The sequence below is a fragment of the Xylaria bambusicola genome, assembly GCF_022495145.1.
Source record: "Xylaria bambusicola strain CBS 139988 unplaced genomic scaffold F5B22scaffold_65, whole genome shotgun sequence".
Classification (NCBI taxonomy): domain Eukaryota; kingdom Fungi; phylum Ascomycota; class Sordariomycetes; order Xylariales; family Xylariaceae; genus Xylaria; species Xylaria bambusicola.
The window spans coordinates 150,406-169,525 of record NW_025953618.1 but is presented as its reverse complement, the minus strand read 5'-3'; the positions used below and the strand labels follow the sequence as shown (position 1 = coordinate 169,525).

Here is a 19,120-nt window from a genome sequence, read left to right as displayed (position 1 = left end):
GATTGGGTGTAACAGCAAGTCACATATTGAGATAGTGGCCGAATCAAATTAGGATTTACTACGAAAAGACACCTCGGTTATCGCCGTCTCTATCGTCAGATGATTGGCTTCTAATGGGCATAAGACTGTCCACAACACTGATTCATACAACCCTATTCGACATTGGCAACCTTGCGAGTACTCGAGGCCTTAGTAGCCTACCGTAGTGAGTGAGTTGAAAGTTCACAGCTCGCAGCCAGAAGTTTGTTAGTACGTAGTACATGTATGCACCTACGCATGCATATAAATACTTCCAATTGTACTCTACCTACGCTAAGATTTCGCCACTGCGGGAAGGTTCTGGACTATTTTTAGAGACAAACACCGGCAATACTCCGTGGAAAACTGCCCATAGATAGATTGCGGAGAATTAGGGGACCTTGAATACAGTCTCGAAGCGGCTTAGGAGGCGTTTATGTACTGCATGTCGCCTCCCTGCATACAGTACCTCAAGATTACTCCATCAGGTTAACTTCTCATGCGGCCCCAGACGACCTCCAGTAGGTATCATTATTCAATTTCATGAATAATATCTAAGTAGGCAGGCAGCTCCCAGCTTAATAGGTTCGCTTTGCTATGCCGAAGCCAGTTTCAGCCCTTCGCCCCCATCGGCGTTTATCAAAGCGCAAAGTATTGCGAAACGCCTGAGCAAAAATCGTAGCTACCTACATAGTTCTAAATGTGTTAAAAGCAGAAAATCTTTCATTGGAAGAAACAAACTTCTCTCTCTCTCTCTCTCTCTCTCTCTCTCTCTCTCTCTCTCTCTCTCTCTCTCTCTCTACTTTACAGTACCTACACTAGGTACTCGGTAGACTCTAACCAGATCACTAAAGGGCCAATGTTGGCGGAGAATGGTCAAAGCTACAGGGGTTCGACGTCATGTTGGTAAATTACCTACCCGAGTAGGTGCTCTTGGCGGGGCCGCGAGGCCAATGGGCGGTGCAGTTCTGGTGCTGTGCAAAGGTAAAAGCCAGGCGAGCCAGGTACAGTACAGGCCTAGCAAACCTGTCGCTCCACCCCAAAGTCCCAAATTTCCTGACACCCTCTCATTCTACCTGCCTACCACGGGCAGCACGGGCTACATAGTTAGTGCATTGCAACTCTAAGCGCTCTTCTACCTTTCTTCCCTTGATTCTGTAGCCAAGCGACCGTTCCTCCTCCTCGTTCTCGACGACAATCCCCGAATTATAATCACATAGATACGCGCGCAAATCCGCACTCGTCCCTTCATCATGTCGTACAACCCGTACCAGCAAGGCCCGTCGGCTGAGCAGGGTTATGAGTATGGCCAGGTCAGTATCAAAGAAAAACACGACGACAACACCATCTGACCATAGCCTCGCCATTGTAGGACCATGAAATGCAAAGCTACCCCCAACAGTCGCAGACACTGCCGCAGCAGGAGTTCCTCGGTCGCATTGATTTCCTTCGCAACGAGATCGGCACCCTGACCAACAATGTCCAAGCCATTGCCTCCCTACACCAGCGGTCGCTCGCCGAGGCCGACAGCGGTACATCCGCCCAGCAACTCGAACGCATCATTGCCGAGACCCAGAGTCTGAACGCCGGTATTCGCGACCAGCTCAAATTCCTCGCCAACGACGCCCACAGGACGACCGACGGCAGCCGCGCCGTCAAGGACCGCCAAATCAGCACCATCAAGGCACAGTTCGAGCGTGAACTACAGGCCTATCAACAAGAGGAACGCTCCTTCCAATCACGATACCGTGATCAGATTGCTCGCCAATATCGCATAGTAAATCCTGATGCGACCGAAGACGAGGTCCGCCAGGCGACTGAAGCCGATTGGGGTAACGAGGGTGTCTTTCAGACAGCGGTACGTACTGTTTTTCCCTAGCTTACCATTTGGTACCAAAGCTGCTGCAGGTTTATTAACTCCCTTTCTAGCTTCGCACCAACCGGACTGGTCAAGCGTCGTCCGTACTCGGTGCTGTCCGCGCCCGCCATAACGAGCTTCAGCGCATTGAGAAGACGCTCATGGAGTTGGCCAGTTTGTTCCAGGATCTCGCTGTCTTAGTCGAGCAGCAGGAGGTACCCATAGTACAAGCCGAGCAGAACGCCGAGGACACGAACAAGAACCTGTCTCAGGGTAACGAGCAAGTCAAGAAGGGCATTATTAGTGCCCGAAACGCCCGCAAATGGAAATGGTGGTGCTTGCTTATCACTATCCTTATCATCGCCGTCGCGGTTGGTGTCGGTGTCGGTGTAACACAAGCTCAGCAGGCAGTTTCAGGGAACTAAGCTACACAAAAACAGTTTGTGTGTAAATTTTTCTGAAATCACGATACGATACCTCCATCCCTCCGACACGCATGGTACGACCATATCACAAATTCATCAGAACGACAAAAATGACGAGGTTGGGAATCATACAACAAAAAATTGGCCGTACTAGATATCCGACGACGACACTGAACTAGACTTTATACTAATTCTTCTTCTTTTTTATGTCTTCTTCCTATCGTATCTGTCCTTCAATGAGGGGCCCTTTTTTCACCCGATGGGGTCCGGTCCCGACTGGTACAGGAAGACAATCCCATCGGTATCTTCTTTTTTTGTACACAAACATTTGTGTATTTATGCATGTATTCTTTTTTTCTTCATTTCCCCTGTGTGTCACTATAAGACTATAATGAACGGGAAGGGAGGGGAAAATTGCAGCGCTTTGGATTCTTCGGAACTATGATATAAGGTTCCTCATCCAGGTTGGGACGTTGGGCTGGCGGGGCTGGCGGGTATGTACTTTTGTTAAATAGGTAGGCTAGCGTGGTAATGATATATCAGGTGATGTTCCTATTTAAATCCCCATGGACTTAGGTGGTTGCGGTATATTCTATTACTGAAGACTGTCTTGTGTGGTGTTTACTTGTTGCCGAAGATAGCTCTTCGTGCAACGGTCCCGGGAGATAGATGAGATGTTTGAGTGTCTGGTGAGTCAGAAGTTCGCACTATCAGAGTCTGCTGTTTACGTTTGGTAAGAGGAGTAAATATTCGTTGTTTTGGCGTTTCATGAGAGTGATATGTCAGTGCGATCAATGACTTGACTCATATTTACGCCAAAGGAGTGTGAGTAAGTAGTGTGGTTGGTTAAATGTTTGTTTACTACTGCTGGAGGCTTTACTTTACGTCTCATTACTCACACCGATCAACACCCTTTTCGGCTCGTAGGATTAGAGTGGAAAGAAAAGTAGCTTTCATATTAGGTACCTAGGTAGTTAGTTGTATGTCGGATATGTTTGATGAATGAGCATGATGCTAGTTTGTCTTAAGCGATTGGCTTCTGTTTCGTGTTTCAGAGTAAGCGGGTATGGAACAGCTTGGTCTCAGACCATGATGTGAAATATGACTTGTTCGATATGATGATGTAGAAACCATGAGGACTTGTACGGGTTGATGGCTCTACTGGGAATATGGGGTTATCTTCTGAGATAACTACTCCTATATTCCATTCTTAGTGAAGTGGATATAAGAGATGTATTGCACTTTCCTATGTGCATAGAAGAAAGGGGGTTTGTCTTGTGAGAATGGAACACACATTATCTCAAGTACAGTTAGTTCACTTCGTATCATCTTGAATGTAGCTTGATATAAACGCATGAGCCGTTAGTCAGGTGTATTTGAAGCTTCAAGATCTCTCGATGCCACAATAACCTCTCATGTCGTTAGCTACTTGGTCAAGCTTATACCTATGTGTCAGATAAGCGCACCCACACAGTTGCGCATCGGCCTAGGTGGCTTTGATATTATTCATCTCAGCCTCGGGATTTAGGATACCTACAACCTTAGGTAGCTACTTGATTTCCCTGCGCGACGGGGCTAAAAATGCAGTGTCGGTGGAGGCGGAAGCGGAATACTACGCTACCGCGTGAGGGGAAAATACCTAGTCTACCGCGCAAAGTGCAGAAACGTGCATTCGTTATCTATCAGCTCCCTTTGGGCTAAAAAAGCAGTGAAAGCGTGACGCGCGCGTAGACGGAACGCTGTGAAACTAGGTACGTACTTACTTGGCAGGTACGGTATGTGCTATAAAGCTCTGGTTTCTCACCGGGGTGATGGATAGAAACCAATGATGCTGTGGGTAAACGGGTGCGTACGCTTTGGCTGCAAGGCAACCAAATTAGTTGGGTGGCAAGGGAAAGGTCCTGCGAGAGATTATCGTATGTGCCCTTGCTGTTAAGTTCGTAGGATAGGATATGCTGTCTAAGCTTGCGATCTTGATTCTATACTATGTAGTTTGGACACTCTCCACAGGGTCGGTCAGACTAGTCGCAGCGACAGAGAAGAAAGGCCGGTCTACAACGAGCCGTTCGTCAACGTATTCTGTTATTGCATGAGAGATGTGTTTGTTTTCCCTTGGGGATGTAAGTGACGTGCTCAAAATAATTATTCAAATACCATCACTTTGAAGAGTGATCGGATTCAAAATAATACCGTCTCCAGTATCCCATTCTCTCCCGGTATCTGGCCGCCGCAACTGTGGATATTGCAGACAAATCTAGGAAATCTTTTTCATTTCGACTTCTAAGTGGCGCTTCTTCGTACTATCTAGAGAACTCCACCCAACTGGCGTACTATGAATTGCCACTTGCTTCGTGGAATATTCAACCTTGTTTTATCGTGAAGTGCTGCGCCGCCATTTCCAGGGCATTATGTAACCGTGTTGCACCGAATGGAAACTGGCTAAGCATTGGGCGAGTACTTGTTTGTTGCCACTGCTTCGGATTAGAAGGACTTTGGGAAGACCTCGAACGACCCTGCGATTTGGGCACACATTACTCACATAGCTGTGTCGTATATTGACTAGCATGTAAAACACCATTTCATTCCGTAATTAATCAACTATTTATCATCGTACGCTTTTGTAACGGTTGAAAACATAGTCGTCTAGTATAGCACAGAATGAAATCCTAATAGCGTGTTAAGGAAGCTTGAATTGTCTATACAGTTGACCCGGGCTGTCTGGTTCTGCAATTTAGGCGTTTTGTATATGGGATGCAGCATGTCCCTGGCCGTGGGGATCATGGTTGGACAAAGACCACGCTTTGAAAACAATATATGGGCATCTTTTACGTGTCAAGAGCTCATTCAAGAGTGCTTTCTCGATGGTCAATGTAGGATTAGGTCGCAGGCGAAGTATAGAGCTTGTTGTACATAAATAATGTCAGTGTATGGCTGTTTAGATCTCCTTATCCGTATCCTCGCTTTAGTGTACCTAGATAGAATTCATAATAAGAATAGCCCATACATAGGGCCGCATGACAGGTATTTTCGTCGAATGTGAAGCTCCGGTTATCCTTGCTCTATTCCGTCCACGCCTGTCAAGACATCCAACCGTATAGTGAGAGGGAATTATTCAGATTCAATATGCTAATCTCATGGGTAGATATCAGTGCCGAGTTCCACCACGTACGGGCTCGAAATAGGGACGACCATGGATACCAGAAAACAAAGCTCGTATTATCGCCATAACGCTCTAACCTTAGACCTTAGCCACCGTAAATCATGAACCGGTCCCAGACCATTCGCTATCCATCCATCCATCCATCCATTTGTCCCTTACGCATCAGCTTCCGCGGCAACCGCAGTCTTCGTCGTATCAACGCTCATACGCCCAGCCATAGTCAACCCCGTACCTTTCCTCGCAGAGAGCGCCTTCTTCCACCTCTTGGCGTCCCGCGTGGGCTGGCCATTACCATCCAGACCAAGGACCTCCATCAACTCGGGGATCTCGGCGTGGTCGCGCGTGGTGCGCATCCGATGACACCAGGTCACGGATTTCTCCTCCACAGCCTCGCTCTGTCCATCCGGGGTCGAAATAGGGGTCTCGACCAATCCCGATGCGGGCTCGAATAGGAACTCGCCGCCGACCTGGCGCGAGTCGCCCATCTTGGTGACGAGCCCCGTCTTCACCTGTCGCAGGCCTTGCATGATGCCCGAGACGACCGTGTGCGCCACCGTCTTGTCCCCCAGGTACGCCGGACGGGCGCCCATGGCGAAGGTCCGAGCCATCCCTAGCTCCTGGTACAGCCGGCGCGTGGGGTCGGCGTACACGGGAAAGGGACAGCCCGTCTCTTTCACGTAATGGTCGATGAGTTCGTGTGAGCCGCAGCCCACTACGGTGATAAAGGTACTCACGGGCAGACCCAGCAGTGCCTCGGGGGTGATTGAAGCGGATAGCGTGCGGAGATATTCCTGACAGTTCTGCGACACGTCTCCGGTTAATACATTCGCCCACTTCGGATGGTTTCATTATTTCATTATTGCTGATATTATGAATAATGATATCATCATCATGTTGAAACAGGAAAGAAGTATGTACAGTAGAACTTGGTGGAGAGAGAGGGAATGAGAAAAAGAAAGAGGATTGTGAAGGGCTTACACCGCAGAAGAAGTGGCGCACGAATATCACGAGAACGCGCCGTGCCACGTTATGGCCGGAATATAAACTCTTGAAGGGATGAGTCTTGCCGGCATGGTCGAACACAGTGTAGTCCTCTATGGCCTTCAGGACCTTGGGCGAGGGGATGTCGTTATTCGTGTCAACCTCGCCTTTGAAGTCTAGCTGCGGGTCGACGAGGTCTTCGCCGTTCAGGTGGGTTTGCTCGGCCCCGCCATTGCTCTCCGTCTTGGTGTCTTGGGTAGTCTTGGGGGCGGAATCTGGTTTCCCTTCTGGGGTAGTCGTGGCATCTACGCCGTCCATCTTTGGCGGTGTCGTAGTCATTTTGGGGGATCTGATGAGATTGCAGTAGTGATTTTCTCACGGCGCGGTTGATATCACAGAAGATGTCGCTGAAGAACGTGGGAGCAAGCTCTACGCAATATCTGCGTACCGGTACCTCGCAATGTGCAGTGTCAGGGTGGTAGGGGCCAAAGATGAATAATGCCTCGGCAGCAAGCAAACGACGACAAGGGACTACGACTGTGGGTCAGGGGTGCAATGACAGGCTATGGACAGGCTGGCTGTGTCAGAGAATCACTTGCGCAAATACATTAAATATGTAGCTTTGAAAGATGGTGGTGAGAAAAGAAGAGAACAGAACCAAGAGAGAACCAAGAGATAGTCGACAGCTAGAGAGGAAGATTGAAGTCGAAGAAGGCCTACTTATGGATCGGGATCATCACTCACTTACTTACCTAGTACACACTTATATACTGCAGAACTAGTATGGGCCTAACCTAACCAACAACCACCTAGTCCAACTATAGGTAGGTACCTACAGTAGCTGTGCACTAGCTGTGCTTTGTGCTGTATCTGCTGCCTGCGCAAGTCGCCAGCCCACCACGACGACAAATCTACCTAGGTACTGTAAGTAAGTGCCCAGTGCCCAGGGATCGGGACGGACCTATCAGCTGTCATCGAAGGCCCGTCAGGATCGTCCGGGCGAGGACAAGCTCAACCTGCAGCAGTTTCAAGGCCTGCTCCAACAACGGGGGGCAGAGGGGGGCTATTGGATCGAGCGCTCGGCACGATTTGTGAGATTTGTGAGAATTGTGACGGGGGCGCGGATGCGACTTTGATGCTTCCTACGCCCCGCAATCAGGGACCCCTTCCCCCTGACTACTATGTACCTACTTACTTATACCCGGCAGCAGGGTACGGGCAGGGGGGGCAGAGAGGGGGGAAAAGATGAAGGGGGGAGCGGCGCGTCTGAATCCCGAAGAAGTACTACGCAGTGTAGACCAGAAGGGGATCGTCACCAACGGGAAGGGTAGGCAGGTGTCGAATCTGTCGATGCATCTGCAGCGCAGCCAGTACCTTGTGTTGCTCCGGATTTGCCGTCAGGATCATCATTCGACCTGTTGGGGACAATCTCGAAGGCATCACATCTTCTGCAACAATGTTCGCCGACCAACCCAGGCGCCTACGTAGCTTAGCATCGGATCCAAGGCTCTTCCGGTAGCACTTTGCAGCCAATGAACCACTTATCAAGGAACAGGTATGAGGCCTGACGATAACCCATCGCGCCATTGGTCACCTCCCACATGTCTCGACGCTTTGGGTTGAGAGCAGGAACGCCATATGCAAGCACTTAAAGAATAATGTAGCATCTAAATCTGATTTGATATAGGTGACGTAATGGCTGCTGCTGCTACCAAGTCGGCATCCCTCTTGACATTATGCGATGGGTAGGTAGCTCTGTCACATCACCATCCCGTTGTCTCAAGTCTAGTTGGCAACGAGGGTTTATTTTTTTCGACTACATACTACGCTGTCTTTTTTGATATCTCTGATCGACAGTCTCCCGTTATCTTGACCACATACTACCTTGGCTAGGATAGCTCCATTCAAGTGCCGGAATGGGGCCCCACTGGAGGAATTGAACACATGAATACCGAGTATTCGTATTTGAAGGATAGACCATCAATTATCACAGATACCTCTAGATGTCTAATCAAGTAAGGTGGTGTGGCCATGGTTCTCACATTCGCAAGGCAATATACAGCGACCTCGTCCGCTGAAATTTTAAATTATGAGTTAGTTGAGCTCAGCTTCCTCATAGTCGCTTCAGCAACCACTTCATAATGCATATCTGCAGAAACGAAGGTTGGAATTGTGATATGCAAGCCCATGTCAACCTTTCCCGTTGGTCTTGGTCTACCTACAATGAGGAGTGGAGGGAATCTCAGTCCCGAGTGTCCCACCCTGACCTAGCGACTCAAGGGCAAGGGATATGCAGCTATCCGGTACTTCAGCTTAATGCCCTACTTACATTTGCAGTACAGCGTTAGATATCCACGATCACGACATTCAAGACGTCTCTTATTCACTCCGATTTGAGTTGGGGAGACGACGCAAATCAGTTTTGGTATAAATATGATTTTAATGCTTTCTACCTACTATAAATTGCGACCCACGCATGTTGCCTAGAAGAGAAGTGCTTACATAGGTAGGTATTTTGAACCGGACTAACCTCGACCTATCCACAACAGCATCATCATCAAGATTTCACAGCAGATAGACAGACGGGCACCTACATATATACCTTGGTATCTGGGGACCTATCATGAACGGATTCTCGAGCACTCACAATAAGACAGCAGACGCCACATAAACACAACAGCGTGAGTTTTCGGCTTACTCGATCGCGCCTAGAAATCGTAATACTCGTGTGAAAACCCTCGTAGGCACTCACTTAGTGTTTACACCCCCAAACCTTCCCGGTTTAATTAACTAACTAATAAGTAGCATATCTATCAGACGACTTACCAACGTCGTCAAATCACACCTGTATCTCCTCAACCAGGTCCCAAAAAGTGCGGTCCTGTTCAATGCCGTCCTGATGAATCGCATATACCACGCTCTCCTCCTAGCTGGCGCATTCCTCCGGCCAGCATCGGCAGAATGCCGGATCCTCAAGCGCGGACTATCGCGAGACATCCTCCTAATAGGAGGCACACTCCTCACACCAGACGGTGTTGTCCAGCGCGATTCCGCGCTCTTCATCCAGGCGGGCAAGATCGCGTACGTGGGCGACACGTGCGGGTTCGGCACGGGCAGAGGCGGTGACGACGCCAGCGTGGTGCATTGCGCGGGCTCCGTGGTGTCGCCCGGCTTCATCAACACCCACGAGCACATCGACTTCTCGACCGTGGGCCCCTTTCCGGATCTCGGGGAGCGCGTGGGACATCGTCACGATTGGCGCCTCGGTACCCGCAACTTCACCATGCGCGAGGTCGCTGTGAACGGGAGCGAGGTGGATGCCGTGGCGTGGGGTGAGCTGCGCCATGTATTTTCGGGGACTACGTCTATCATTGGAGGCGAGAGTGAGTGGTTTCTGAAAATCATACTTTTTTTTTTTTTATCATTTTTCAATATTCTCTTCTTAGAAAATTTAGAGAAGGCATAATTCAGATCCATACCCTAGAAGACCCCCCTCGCAACGTCTTAAAACCCTACTAGATAACCCCTTTTTTATTTTTTTATTTTTTTTACTTACATACAGCGGCAAAATTACTAACCATCATGCAGTGGTCCCAGGCCTAGCCCGCAATCTGGATTTCCCAGAGGGACTAGAAGACGGGCTGGACGCGCGGCTCGTGATCTACGACACTTTCCCCCTGAAGGACCGTCTGGGCATCCTGCGCAACGGCGACTGCGACTACGGGGCCGACGCCATCGACAGCGCCACGGCGACGCAGTACCACCGGTACATAGGCCACGTCGGCGAGGGCGTCGACGTGGAAGCCGCGAACGAATTCATCTGCTTGTCCAATGGATCCTTCGACACCACGCCGGCCGTCGACGGCGGCGGTCTGAGCACGGATATCATCGCGCCCAACGTCGTCCTCGTGCACGCGCTGGGTCTGTCGCGCGGCGACTTCGACGTCGTCGCGGCGCGGGGCGCGAAGGTGGTCTGGTCCCCGCGCAGCAACATGTACCTCTACGGCACGACGCTGGACGTGACGTATCTGCTCGACGCGGGGATCACGGTGGCGCTCGGCACGGACTGGCTGCCGTCGGGCTCGGCGACGATAGGTAGAGAGGCTGCGTGCGCGGTCTCCGCGACTAGAGAGCTTTACCACGCGAGTCTTGCGCCGGAGGTGCTGTGGGAGATGGCGACGGTGAACGCCGCGAGGGTAGCTGGGTACGAGGACGAGCTGGGCTCGCTCGAGGTCGGGAAGGTAGCAGATATCGTAGTGTTCGGCGGCGGGGAGGGCGATGGTGATGGTGATCCGTACGAGCAGGCTATCTTTGCGCCGCAGGAGAAGATTGAGCTGGTGCTCCGCGGAGGCAAGGTCCTTGTAGCAAGGTCCGAGATGAGGGATTTGGCGGCGGGATCGTGCGAACAGGTCTCTTTCGGACACGTGGATAAGATAGTGTGCGTTAAAGATGAACTGGGTTCTTCGTTCAGGGAGTTGGAAGCTTCACTGCGAGGCGTGTATCCTGCTGTGTTACCGGGTATACCTCCGTATGAGCCGAGCTGTGAGCCGGGTATGAAGCTGTAGTTAGCATTTTATGTACAAATAGAGAGTTATGAAGCTGTGATGATATGTATTTATAAACGACATTTCTCCCTTCCGTCCCTTGGCGTTTTCCAATGGATAGAAATATCTAAGCAAATGAGCAGAGTCTCGTTCATTCATTGCTGAGACACACTTCCATCTTATCATCAGGTCATTAAATATATCTACGTACCTACCTCTATGTAATTCCAAGCGCAACACTATGGAATATAGATAAAGATAGAGCTACAATTGTTATACAGCGCTATTATCCAGAAACATTATAGTCCGAATTGGTGTAACGGTTAACATTTCACGTTTTCATTATCTCTAGCAGATAGAGAAAACCGTGAGGCTCGGGGTTCGATTCCCCGATTCGGAGCATATAGTTATACAACAATTATATAAATTTTTTTTTTCAACTTTATAACCAACTTTAATCAACTCTTTTTCTTTTTTCTTTTTTCACTATTTAATTTCGACTGAAGCAAATCCCTTCCACAAAATCCTATTTTGCCCTTCTAAATACTGTTACGAGGGCCAAGTATGTAATTATAAACAAACTAAATACCTCCGCCCCTATGAAAACACGACAACTGTTCGTCGTACTATTCTCGTCTGACTGACAGTTGTCACACATATCCACTTCATTTCTGGAAGCACATGCAGGAGACCTTCCTACGTCAATTACTAAAACGAAATGGGTAAAACGGTGGCATAACATGCAGCAAGTGTATGGTTATTTTTTACCATTTTTTACACACTAGATCAGGTCACACCATCCCCCTCGTGGAGGTGGAAGGGCGACTGGTAGATAGTATATACAGTACAGTATTTTGGTACAAGTGGTAGGTGGGTAGGTAGTGTGTGATTATGTTGTACTTGGACTCATGGTATATCGCCTGCCGGCCTATTATCAAATACAGCCAGCCGCCAGAGTCCCCAGAGACCAACCAGGTCTTTTTTTCCTGCCAATGAGTGAGGGGGATTCGTCAAACTCGCAAAGAGCCGTGCAACTTCAACGCCTCCATGCGATTCCGCCAAATCATCCTGCGCCAGTACACATGCTACAAACTAACAGACATCGGCTGACAGCCGTCAAAAACGGAATAGGTCCTTGCCAAGCTCGGAACCTTTACCTACTCTCCCATGTTGGATAAAGTGTACCTAGTCAGGTATTCTTTGCGCGCTAGCGTTACCGGCCCCTGCGAAGAAGTATCTTGCGAGAATTCGCTTCTTCGAGGTACTTACGCTTAATCCTAGTCTTGCGTGACCGCGGTAAACCACCCTCTGTCCCACCCGGGCCCGTAAATACAAGACTAGGCACACTTAATATCCTGACACGTTAGGAGGGAAAGCAGGGCCGGTCATGCCTTGGCCAATACCTTGCAATTTTGCTGCAAGCTGAGGATAGTTCTCCTGTACCTGAATTTGGGTCCTTGTGGCCTCCGCATAAGATAGAGCATTCACAATCTCGCCCGGGGTTCTGGCCAGCTCCGCAGCTCGCTCGAAATACTTGAGCGCTTCCATGATCTTGCCTTGCTGCAAGAGAAGTTGCGCCATGGTAGCAACAGCGATATCGCACTCCGGGTCAACTGCAGAAACCGGTAAGTAAATGTATTTAGGGCATGGTCATATAGAACTGCTTACTAATTAAGGCCTTTTCACAGAGTTTCTCTGCCTCGGGGAACTCGGACTTTTGTTGAAATAATGTGAGAGCCTTGTTGATTAAAGGAAGGACGTTTATGGACATGGGCTTCGTCTGCTTCTCCATGTCCATGGCAAGATCAAATTGCTGGATGGCGTCGTCATATTTGCCCTGGTCGAGAAGGAGTTCGCCATAGTAGTTATAGACATCTGGCACGCGGCTGAAATTCTTAATGCAGCGACGGAAAGTGGCCATACTTGAGGCCACTGAGCCCATCTTGTACTGTGTCACACCAAGTTGGATATGTGAGAAGATGAAAGTGTTGTCCAGGTCAATAGACTTTTGATAGTCCTTTGCAGCGTTCTGCCACTCGCTATGTATGAAATGGAGTTGGGCACGATGGTAGTAGATATCGGGATCATCCGCATTCTGTTTGATAGCAGCTTCGATATCCGCAGCAGCCTGGTCACGATTGCCTGGGTTGGTGTTAGATGTGTTAGATGAAGGGTTCGTATGAGATAATGACATATGCCTTACCTGTCTCCAGATGCATGCTGGCACGTTTTACGTAGCTTTGCGTCATGGAGGGATCAATCTCGATGCTCTTATTCAAGTCGTCCAAAGCCTGATCTTGCGCTCCCCGCAGACACCTGAAGGTACCCCGCATATTGTAGGCAAGTGCTTCGAATTCTCCCAGTTCACCAAGCTCAAGAGATTTCTCAAAGGCAGTAGCTGCTTCTTCATAACCATCATGCGTTTTCTTCTCCATAGCTCTGAGGCCGATTTGTAGCTGACCCTTTCCAGTATCATCAGACAACTCCACGGAATCCTCTAAACCAGCAGGCCTGGGCTTTTGACGGAAACTCTGAATGTAATTAGACACAAAGGTCGGGCTCGGAAGCTTGTTGGGGTTCTTGCTCTTCAAGATCGCCTCGGCCTTCTGTTCGGCAACCTTCTTGAGTAGCTTCTCAACTGATGTGGCAGTATTCTCATTTCGGAACTCGTCGATAATACAGCTGGCGGTGAAGTCCAACAGAGACTCGCTGTACTTTTCAAGATGCTCGTAGGCATTGGCTCGCCGATTCAGGGCCTTGATGTACAGAGGGTCGAGGTTAAGGGCGGCCGTTGTATCTTCAGCAACCTTCTCCCACTCACTGAGTGCGTTGTAACAGGCAGCTCTGTTAGAGAAGAATATGGGGTCTGGCTTGCATAAAATAGCTTTCGAGTATAGGTCGATGGCCTTGTTATAATCCTTACTGCCATAAGCCTTATTACCAGCGGCCTTCAATTGCTGAGCCAACTGATGTCTTTGCTGGGCTGTGAGAGCAGCAACTGAATCCTCGTTGACATCGGGAAGCTCGTCAGCGCTCTCCACGGTGGCGGGCTTGGGCTGTTCGGGGGTAGGCGTGGCAGACTTTGGGCTGGCCTCAGCCTGGCGATCGGCCTCCTTCTTTTTTCTCCGCTCTTTCTTGCTCAATTTGGGCTGCGTTGGTCCCTTGGAGCTCTGAGATTACGTTGTACAAAGATTAGTTTAAGCGGGGGGAGAGCATGATAGCCAGCAAACGGGGGCGAGGAGAATTGGTGGACAACTTACGTCGCCATTAAGATAGTATACAACACCGGCTCCTGTCACAACAACGGCAACTCCAGCAATTGTGTAAACTAATGCCTTGTTTTCGGAAGCCCAATTGGTGAGGCGGTCCCAGACGGAAGACTCGACAGGAACAGCAATGGGTTTTGCCAGATTCGGCACAGGCGGTGGTGCGGCGGAAGCGCCAGGCATGGTGCAGAATAGTGGCTTATCGCTACGGACGACTCGGCCAGACTGGAGACGGAACACGACAACACGGCGCCGCGGGACGAGAAGAAGGTAGCGGGCGAGATGAGGCCGTACAGGCGATGGGGTGTGGTTGGTAAGGTAAAGTAAAGTAGGGTTGGTTGGTTGGTAGGCAAGACGGTCGGCAATGATGCGCTTTGGAGGAGCTGTGATAAGTTAAAAAAATTAGTAGCGCGACTTGGGCCTTGGCACCAGGTTGAGAAAGGGAGGTACCTAGAGGTACTTTCCCACCATCCGAAGCCTGCTGCCCCTCCACCCAGTAATAGCAGAATAGTAGGTACATTTGTGCCGTTCCATGTACAGATCGGCGCAACAGGCTAGTAGCATAATGTACCCACGATTGACGTATGGCAACTTCAATGCCCGTCCCAACTAGCAGCTATAATAGGGCAGTAATAGGGCAAATACGCGGCCTTGATTGGCGTACCATAGGGCACTATGAGCTCATGCTCACGCGTATCTGAACCAGGCTTTTACTCCATCTAGGCTAGCTCGACTTCACATACCGAGAAATAAATAACAGATGTCGTATGGCTACAAAGTTATACTACCTTATGCTGTATGCACGTTATTCCAGGTTCGAACGTGTAGAAGAAGGTTGGCTTTTGTTTAAAAGACCTTGTTTTATCAATTTACATACATGACGCCCTTCACGCTTTTTTTCTAGTAGTCAACACCCAACCGAAATGGATACACTCGAACTCTTCACCACCATCCGATGTGATCTAGAACTTTTGAGAGTCGCTGACCAGCTGTCAGAAAATGTTGGCTGGAATCAACATCCGTCTCCTTTCTATATGCTCGACTTCCACCGCGATCGTATGCTCAAGGCTGCCGTTCACTGGGGCTGGGATGCTGCCGCTAAGACTCTTGATGGCGAGACCGGTCTGCGGTTTATGGAGAAATTCCTGCGAGATAATGTTTCAGATCTTGCGAGCACACCTTATGCGGCCAAAATTCTCATCAATGAACATGGCGCACTGAGTATTGTAGAACGGCCAACGGGACCAGTCCACTTGAATAATCTCTTCCCCTCACACCTCCCAGCACCATTGCATCATGATACTCAGCATCCTCTGGAAGCTAGGAGGGAAGCTAGTAGGGTTCCTGAGCGGAATTTTGACTATGAAATTCTGGTAGATGGACAAAGGACGACACAGTCTGAGTTCACACACTTTAAAACGACCCACAGGCCTATGTACGAAGAGGCAAGACATCGCGCCGGCATTAACAGTCCTGCTGACAAGAAAGAAGTGCTTCTTATCAACCACCGGGATGGATCTATCATGGAAGGTAGTATCACGACCCCATACTTTTGGAGGAACGGTAGATGGGTAACTCCGCCAGTCGCGGAAGAATTCGACATGGCACGGGGAAGTGGTGGCAATCGGGGCACGAGTAGAAGATGGGCGCTGGAAAGGTAAGATTATATTTTCACGAACTGTATAAAAACCCACGAGCGGGGCTGAACTTAGTAGGGGACTCGCCGTCGAGGATATTGTCTATGCCGACTCACTTATCGACGGAGAAGAGTGCTGGATTAGCAACGGCGTAAGAGGCTTCATTCATTGCAGAATAAAAATATCATGAAGATCGACTCATTTACTTGATCGTAGCTGGCGGCTACGATGGAATACCAATTGGCATACATATATTCAAGTAAATGGCCCCCAACTTAAGCGGGCACATTGGTTTAGTGTACTGGGTTGTAACATACCTACCTAGGTATACATTCGCGAAGGTTCCTGCCTGGCCGAGAAGAGTGTTAAGACCGATATGGGTTCAGATTGCGCTGCGTGCGCCTTGTTGTTGAGAAGGCATCAGGTATGCGTTCTTTCCTCGGAACCGATGAAACAAGAATGGGAAGCAAAAACGTCGAGAGCAATCCATTTTCTGTTTCGCTTTGGGCTTGACACACAAGATCCAGACGCTTTTCTCTTCTCCCACCAAGCAGTCATCGTACTAACCCCGACCCATCACTACTAAGCTCTTCATTATCCTGCAATACCTACAACGCTATTAAGCCTTGTCTCGTCTACTGAATGATCCATTCGACTACTCGGAATCTGTTCAAGTCCTTCAATAACACTATAACATCGCTTGTTTAGTTTACGACCTTGTTGAGGAGAACACCAACCATGGAAGCCATCTATTCCACGCAGAATAAGCTCAAGAAAGACCTCCCTTTGACCAAGGTTAGGGCGGTGTTGAATCAAAATTACCAGCGCCACGGCACCAAAGTATGTGACACATCTTTAGCTCTCTTCTCATATTAATCAAAAGAGCCCCATGATCTCGTCCAAGATGATATGACTCTAACCGGGAACGTTAGTCCTACGTCCATCTTCTACGCAAATACAAATTCGAACCTACGAGAGGTGGCCCCTATTTCATCTCAAGCCGCCCTAAGCAAAGGGGCCGTGTTCCAACCACGTTGAGGGCTATCCTGGGTGGCCGCGTCAGCCAAGAGAGAGTCCTCCTCAAGTACTCGGGCCCTGAATCCCAGCATGACGAAGTCACCGCAGAAGACACACAGAACGACACGATGTCAGTCTTCTTTGAGTCTCTATAGTTCCTCATGATTTGAACTCGCTGCTAAGCCTAGTCCTAATAGGTATCTGTGTAAAGTTTCAGTCGGTACACCTCCTCAGAACTTCATGCTGGACTTCGATACTGGCTCAGCCGATACGTGGGTATGCTACTTGACATGTCATACGCCGCCTGGCACCTCACTAACTCTTCGCACAGATATTCTCGAAAGAGCTTAGTTCATCTGAAGAAGAAGGCCACAATGTCTTCGATCCCAAAAAGTCAAGCACATACGTTCCACTGCCCAACAAGACTTGGAAGATTGAGTACGGCGACGAATCGTATGCCTCGGGCAGCTGCGGCACCGATACACTCACTGTCGGCGGCCTGGCAGTAAAGAAGCAGACGGTAGAGATGGCCGACAAGCTCTCGGAGGAATTCGTAAGCAATGCAGGAGACGGTCTCTTCGGGCTCGCCTTCAGCAAGTTGAACACAGTGAAAGACGGTAGCATGGCCGATCCACAAGCAACCCCTGTGGAGAATATGGTGAAACAGGACGACATACCCAAGGAAGCGGCCCTCTTCACCTCGGCGTTCTACTGCTCGCGCGACGCCGCCACCTCGAAGTCATTCTACACCTTCGGCTTCATCGACCAGGACCTAGTCAAGAAATCCGGCGAGGAAATCCATTGGGTGCCAGTCGACAAGTCGGACGGGTTCTGGGCGATCCCGTCAGCATCAGCCTCGGTGAACGGCGAGTCGATCCCCATGGACTCCAACATGGCCATCGCCGACACGGGCACGACGCTCTTGCTACTCCCCGACGACGTGATCGACCTCTTGTACACGCATATCCCCGGCGCCGCGTACGACTGGTTCAACCAGGGCTATTGCTTCCCGATCGACGTCGCGGTCGACGACCTCCCCGAGTTCAAGGTCGCCATCGGCGACAAGGAGTTCCTGATACAGAAGGAAGACCTCGCGTTCGCGCCCACCGCCGACGGCCAGAGCTGGTACGGCGGCGTCCAGAGCCGCGGCACTCTCCCCTTCAACATCTACGGCGATACCTTTTTGAAGAGCGTCTACGCCGTAAGCCCCCTTCCCCCTATCCCAGATCTTGATTTTTTTTATTTTTTTTCCCCCAAAGATTTCCCAATATTCACCGACTACTTTGAGTGAATCCGATTACTAACTCGCAATACTAGATCTGGGATCAAGGAAATACTCGCTTTGGCGTCGTCCCCAAGCTCGAGGAGAAACAACATCTGACGCCGCCGCCCAAAGCGACCGGGAATGGCGAGGCCAAGACGAAAGTCACGAGCGTCGCCATGGCGGCCGCTGATAGCATTGACCCTGTCAGCGTTCCCCTTTAGATGGTGGAGCCTCGTCGTTTTGCTTGATGCGGCATATGCCGTCCTCTCTTGTTTCAGTCTATAGTTTTTTTTTTTTTTTTTTGTTGTTTTTTGTTGTTGCTGTGCTGCGTTTGCTTGTCTCGATCAAATACGAAATTCGAGAGCTGAAATTGTAATCAGAAATACGATGAGGTAAACTGGAAAATATCGATATCGGCTATGGCGGACTACGAGTGTAAAATTCCTAGTTTACTCGGGAATTGGGTTGTTAGATTAAATTATAGCTAGTCTACTTTCCTGCGACGATGCTCGCCTCCAACCTCTTTCTTGGGAACAATTAATACATCCAATTTCATGCTATTAGTCTATTATGATGCTTGACGGGAAGGTTATCACCCTTAGAATAATCCCTCACAAACCCCTTAGTGGCTCCCATAGTTTTACCTAGGTATAGAAATGATAGCCTCGAATATAAGCACGCGCCATCTACACAGGAGAAATCAAAGTCTCTAACTATTCACAAAATGGATATTATAAATAAATAATTCTCAACACGGAGTGAAGCAAATATTACTGGAGGCCACAAGCACGGTTGTATTTACGTATAGGTAGTAGACCTACAAAGTATGGGCAGGGAAGGTCAACGAACTAACCATCTGTCTAGCTATCTAGCTAGCTAACCAGCCAGATGGATAGATAAAAATCGGATGGTAGCGCTCCATTATCAATCAATCAATCCTACTCCTCTCT

At 49.4% G+C, this 19,120-nt stretch overlaps 7 protein-coding genes and 1 non-coding gene across 8 annotated transcripts; 5 read left to right on the top strand and 3 right to left on the bottom strand.

The window, feature by feature from the left end:
- Nucleotides 1-1,271: 1,271 nt before the first annotated feature.
- On the top strand, nucleotides 1,272-2,301 carry F5B22DRAFT_651242 (t-SNARE; the record flags this gene model as incomplete). The annotated part of the gene is made up of 3 exons (XM_047979437.1): nucleotides 1,272-1,331; nucleotides 1,391-1,876; nucleotides 1,948-2,301. 3 exons carry the CDS (start codon nucleotides 1,272-1,274, stop codon nucleotides 2,299-2,301), a joined length of 900 nt encoding a protein of 299 aa, XP_047826195.1.
- A 2,809-nt stretch (nucleotides 2,302-5,110) lies between these two features.
- F5B22DRAFT_626089 (AhpC/TSA antioxidant enzyme-domain-containing protein) lies at nucleotides 5,111-7,164 on the bottom strand. Its single transcript, XM_047976216.1, has 2 exons — nucleotides 6,440-7,164; nucleotides 5,111-6,261 (listed from the first exon to the last, which is right to left on the bottom strand). Exons 1-2 carry the CDS (start codon nucleotides 6,779-6,781, stop codon nucleotides 5,617-5,619), a joined length of 987 nt encoding a protein of 328 aa, XP_047826194.1. The 5' UTR covers nucleotides 6,782-7,164; the 3' UTR covers nucleotides 5,111-5,616.
- Nucleotides 7,165-7,723: 559 nt separating this feature from the next.
- On the bottom strand, nucleotides 7,724-8,702 carry F5B22DRAFT_626088 (uncharacterized protein; the record flags this gene model as incomplete). The annotated part of the gene is made up of 1 exon (XM_047976215.1): nucleotides 7,724-8,702. Exon 1 carries the CDS (start codon nucleotides 8,027-8,029, stop codon nucleotides 7,727-7,729), a length of 303 nt encoding a protein of 100 aa, XP_047826193.1. The 5' UTR covers nucleotides 8,030-8,702.
- F5B22DRAFT_626087 (metal dependent amidohydrolase) lies at nucleotides 8,703-11,138 on the top strand. The gene is made up of 3 exons (XM_047976214.1): nucleotides 8,703-9,123; nucleotides 9,248-9,825; nucleotides 10,031-11,138. Exons 2-3 carry the CDS (start codon nucleotides 9,342-9,344, stop codon nucleotides 11,005-11,007), a joined length of 1,461 nt encoding a protein of 486 aa, XP_047826192.1. The 5' UTR covers nucleotides 8,703-9,123; nucleotides 9,248-9,341; the 3' UTR covers nucleotides 11,008-11,138.
- Nucleotides 11,139-11,291: 153 nt separating this feature from the next.
- On the top strand, nucleotides 11,292-11,386 carry F5B22DRAFT_t182. Its single transcript has one exon. It is a non-coding gene; the product is annotated as a tRNA-Glu (tRNA).
- Nucleotides 11,387-12,333: 947 nt separating this feature from the next.
- Nucleotides 12,334-14,435, bottom strand: F5B22DRAFT_651239 (mitochondrial import receptor subunit tom-70; the record flags this gene model as incomplete). Its single annotated transcript, XM_047979436.1, has 4 exons — nucleotides 12,334-12,599; nucleotides 12,655-13,128; nucleotides 13,190-14,156; nucleotides 14,247-14,435. The coding sequence occupies 4 exons, from the start codon at nucleotides 14,433-14,435 to the stop codon at nucleotides 12,334-12,336; spliced, it is 1,896 nt and encodes a 631-aa protein (XP_047826191.1).
- A 586-nt stretch (nucleotides 14,436-15,021) lies between these two features.
- Nucleotides 15,022-16,313, top strand: F5B22DRAFT_626079 (putative 4-amino-4-deoxychorismate protein). Its single transcript, XM_047976213.1, has one exon. The coding sequence runs from the start codon at nucleotides 15,176-15,178 to the stop codon at nucleotides 15,911-15,913; it is 738 nt and encodes a 245-aa protein (XP_047826190.1). The 5' UTR covers nucleotides 15,022-15,175; the 3' UTR covers nucleotides 15,914-16,313.
- Nucleotides 16,304-18,784, top strand: F5B22DRAFT_489110 (eukaryotic aspartyl protease). Its single transcript, XM_047972318.1, has 5 exons — nucleotides 16,304-16,729; nucleotides 16,822-17,036; nucleotides 17,104-17,182; nucleotides 17,238-18,107; nucleotides 18,224-18,784. Exons 1-5 carry the CDS (start codon nucleotides 16,628-16,630, stop codon nucleotides 18,389-18,391), a joined length of 1,434 nt encoding a protein of 477 aa, XP_047826189.1. The 5' UTR covers nucleotides 16,304-16,627; the 3' UTR covers nucleotides 18,392-18,784.
- The last annotated feature ends 336 nt before the right edge of the window (nucleotides 18,785-19,120 follow it).